General features: G+C 23.1%; 1 protein-coding gene across 1 annotated transcript; it reads right to left on the bottom strand. All coding sequences in view use genetic code 6, as the record gives it.

Moving 5' to 3' along the window:
• Window positions 1-2149: 2149 nt before the first annotated feature.
• TTHERM_000042742 (hypothetical protein) lies at window positions 2150-2719 on the bottom strand (the record flags this gene model as incomplete). Its single annotated transcript, XM_012797184.1, has 1 exon — window positions 2150-2719. One exon carries the CDS (start codon window positions 2717-2719, stop codon window positions 2150-2152), a length of 570 nt encoding a protein of 189 aa, XP_012652638.1.
• Between the last annotated feature and the right edge of the window lie 1948 nt (window positions 2720-4667).

Here is a 4667-nt window from a genome sequence, read left to right as displayed (position 1 = left end):
AACCCCAACCCCAACCCCAACCCCAACCCCAACCCCAACCCCAACCCCAACCCCAACCCCAACCCCAACCCCAACCCCAACCCCAACCCCAACCCCAACCCCAACCCCCAACCCCAACCCCAACCCCAACCCCAACCCCAACCCCAACCCCAACCCCAACCCCAACCCCAACCCCAACCCCAACCCCAACCCCAACCCCAACCCCAACCCCAACCCCAACCCCAACCCCAACCCCAACCCCAACCCCAACCCCAACCCCAACCCCAACCCCAACCCCAACCCCATAAAATAGAATTTAAATATGTTGAAAATTCATATATTTTGTATTAATAACCTAAATAAATAAATAAAAATTAATTCATGAATTAAAATTATAATTATTTTATTGCTAATTCAAATATGAATTTTCAGTAGAACAAAGCATTTAAAAATACATTTTTTTATACAATTTATTTTAAATTTGAGATAATTGAACTTTTCTTTTTTTTTAATTTTTGAAGTTATGATGGCAAATTTAAGAATTAAGTAAATTTTAATAAACATTAATTTACTCATATAAAATTCTAAATACTTATTATTTTTTCTCTAAAATAAAGATTAATTTAATATGAATAAATAGAATAGAAATAAAACATAAACATAATGGAGACCTAATTAATTTGATTTAAAATAATTAAGAATGAATATTAATTTGAAGTTTTTAAAATGATTCATATGTAAAATGAAAATAACTCATAAAAGGTATTATATTATTTCATTTTGTAATTTTTGGCTAGACATAGTTGATAGAAAAATATTTTTCTTTTAAGAAAGTGATTGCTTAAAATGTTAAATAAAGAATCTGGGATGTTTAAATATAATTGTTTAGATTTAAATGTTAATAGTGAGGTTTCTTTAAGATATAAAATAAGTTAATTGAAATTTTCTTACTTTGGTGAGTATTTTTAATTCACTCTTTTTTAATTAAGTTTGTTATTATTTTGATTTGAGTTGAGAAATGGGTTATTTTTATTTAGAGCTATTTTATGTTAATATAAATCGTTAAAATAAAGTAAATTTTTCATTTTGAGGATATACTTTGGTATAAAATCAGCTGTTTAATAATTAATTTCTAAAATCCTTAGTGATTGTATCTTTTCTAATTAGTTAAATAGTCTTTGATCATCAAAAACAGAAACTATTATATTTTTATCTATGCTTAAATAAAGTTTTTATAGGTTATTTTAGTTATTCCTGAGTAAATTTTAAAGAGAATAAAATTAGTTATCTTCTTAAAGTGTGAATGTAAGTTGCAAAAATTTTAATTATGTTAAGTTTTATATAAATTGAAGAGCATTTTCAATTTTGTATTTTCCACTTTGATCTACTAAAGCGAGCTTTTTTACCTATTTTATTGATAATAATTTTAAAGTAGATGCAAATTAAATGAAGAATTAGTTTTTTTATTCTTTAATTCTTTCCTCAAACTATTTTTCATTGATCAGATCTATGCCAACGCTAATAGAAGAGTCTAAAAACAATGATTTGTTTCTTTATCTTACAATTTGTTGGTGATGTATTTATTCAATATGCTTTATTGTGGAGTAAGGTACTTCGTTATTATTTGCAAAAGTTACTCTTTCAGGAGATTTTGGAATATGACCATAACTTTAATTACTTTATTCCTAAAAAGAATCATAAGAAGGATCAATTTATAAGTTATTAGCTTACTACTTTAATTCTTACATTAACATTAAAAATGGTTTATTATTATTAACTTATAAATTGTTTTATTTGATGCTTTTTTTAAAGTTAGAAAGTTTTTTAGATTATTGATTAGCCATTTTATTCATGTTTACTGATTAATCAAAGTTTGATAAACTCGGTTATTAGTATTTAAATTTATGGTCAATACTCAGCTTTTTAATATTTTGCTTAGGGCTAGCTTCCTTATGTTTTATTATTGGAGAAAGAAAGGAGCTTTAATCTATCCTATTTTAGAGAAAGCTTTCTTTTGGTTATGTTATTAAATAGCTTTCACATAAAGATCCGTGAGAATTTTTTTCAAATTCTCCTGCAGCTTCGAATGCCACAATTTCTTTGAATTTGAAAGATAGGTTCCATATTTAGATAAATACAGCTTCTCTTAATAATTTTTCCATGCTTTCTATCAGGCTTATATCATTTTGATATTAGCCAAAAAAAATTAAATCCAAAGAAATTTTATGTAGGGCAGAGGATTTTTCTGATAAAATTTCACCCTCTAATAGGCTAAAAAAGTGGTTAATTGAGCATTTTCTTGCTTTTATCTTTAAAGTTTAGATTGTTTATTAATTGCAGCAGTAAAAGAAAAATAAACTTTCTTAGAATTCAAAATTATTTGAAGAACAATTAAACCCTTACAAATTTATCTTGAAACAGCTTAAACTAGGTATTGAGCAAGGCTAGAGATGATAATCAATATTTTAAATTTCTAAAGATAGTTTTTTTGATCTAACTTATTATAATATGTTATTTAAAAAATTTTAATGTTTTTAATGATTTAGTTTTATTGATAGGTGATAAAGTTTTTATTGCATAATGTTGATAATAAATTCTTAATCTTGAATTTGACATTAGTTGAGGATTAAGGTTAGTTTCTTTTTTTTGATATTAAAATCTTCAGCAAGGCTATATTAAATTTAAGATTAACTATCTACATCAAATTTCTTTTTGTGAGCATTATGAGTTTTGTATTCATTTTTATACTTATTATAAGAATAGATGAGATTGTCTGTAGGTTCCAACTAAATATGTTTCATAATTTAGCCAAAACTAGGTTTTTATATCACTTTTAAGTGCTACTGTATTAGAATTTTCTTTAACTTACCATCATAATAGAGTTAGTATTGTTAATTTGCTAAATAGTTTATATCTATACTTTACATCAATAATTTATTTTAACTAAAATTTTAAGATTCTTAGTCAAGCAATTTAGTTTTTACCATTTTTATGTCTTTCATAGAAACTATATTTAAGAAAGGAAACTCTCCTACTTATTCGAATTCTATAAGTTCTTCATTTCGAGCAATATATTCTTCCAAACAATCCTATTTACTTTAACAATTATTTCTACTATCATAATTATTATTACTTTTTTTAGCAAACCTATTACTATTAATTTCAATATCTTGCCTATTGATAGTTTCACCCATCATTTTAATAGGCTAGCTCTGAATATTGGTGCTTATCTGCATATCATTTTGACATAACTTTTTGCTTTCGCTGACACAATTAGAACCCATATAAAATAGTGGGTAATTAATTATTTAATTCTTAAAAAGTGATTCTTAATCAAATTTTGCTATAATATTTTTTTAGAAAAAATAAATTATTATCCTTACATTTAATTCTTATTAAAATGTTCATGTAACACTAGTAGGTAGAATAATAGATTTTTTTTATTTCAATTTAAAATTAATTTAATAAAGTAAAAAAACAATTTTAAGTTCTTCAAATGCATTAAAAAGAAGTATATTTCAATTTTGCTAATAAAAATAATAATTTTAAATTGAAAAAGTTTGCTTTGTAAATTGTTTTTTTAACTTAACCTTTTGATTATGTATCTAAATTTTTTTTAATTAAATGTTACTTTTTTATTTTTCGCTTGATCTATTTATTGCCTTAAAATAAGAAAATTAAAAATTAAATACTTTTGAAACTAATTATTAATTGCAAAATTCAGATACTTCAGTAAATTAAATTATTAGTTTCATAAGGTTTTTGTTTCAGAGAACATCTAAGAAAATTATTGATGATAATTAATATTAATCATGTTAAATATTAAAGTAGAAAAATTCATGGAAATAATTTTATAAAAATAAATAATTATATTAAGAAGATAAAAAAATTGTTAATGAGAAATGTTTTATTAGAATTCCTTTTTTTCTAAAAAAAACTAAAATAAGTTATTTACTTTGGAGTTATTCATTCTAATTAATAAATTAATTAACACATTTTTATAATAATAAATTAAATAAAAAATATATTTTATTTTTTAAAAATAATTTTGATTTATAATAGCTGTACTATATTATAGTTTTAATAATAGATAAAATATTTAGGAGATGATTCTCTTGATTATTTACCTAAATTAGCATATTATCTTGAAATATAATTTAAATTAAATTAAATAATAATAAATAAGAAATTTATAATATCAAAAAATAAACAGTTTAGTATATTTATTAAAAAAAAAATGAAATAAAAATTGACATATTTACTCATTAAAAATTTTATGAAAGTTCCTAAAAAATTAGAAAGAAAAAAAAATTATTAAATTTATTTTAAAATAAAAATTCAAAACAGTTTAAAAAGTATGTATTGTTTTACATGAAACAATTAAATATACAATTGTGTATTTCAAATTTGTTAATTAGATCCATATTTTATTTATTCTTTTATTTGATTTATTGGTTGTGCATCTTGAGATTAGATATTTGCTTTTGGACTATCACATATAATCCAATTTAATATTAATATCCCTAAAATAGCAATTATAAAGCATATAGCTAAAATGATATAACTAATGAAAACTATTTTTAAACTACCACATGGCTCTTTTTTTGCTATTGAATTTAAAGTATGTCCTGTAAGTACTATCAAGGCCATGAAGCATATAGTCTAAATAGCCAAATTGAAAGTTCTGA

Source organism: Tetrahymena thermophila, assembly GCF_000189635.1.
Source record: "Tetrahymena thermophila SB210 genomic scaffold scf_8254667, whole genome shotgun sequence".
Classification (NCBI taxonomy): domain Eukaryota; phylum Ciliophora; class Oligohymenophorea; order Hymenostomatida; family Tetrahymenidae; genus Tetrahymena; species Tetrahymena thermophila.
Note: the sequence above shows the minus strand (reverse complement) of the source record. Positions and strands in the feature narration are given on the sequence as shown.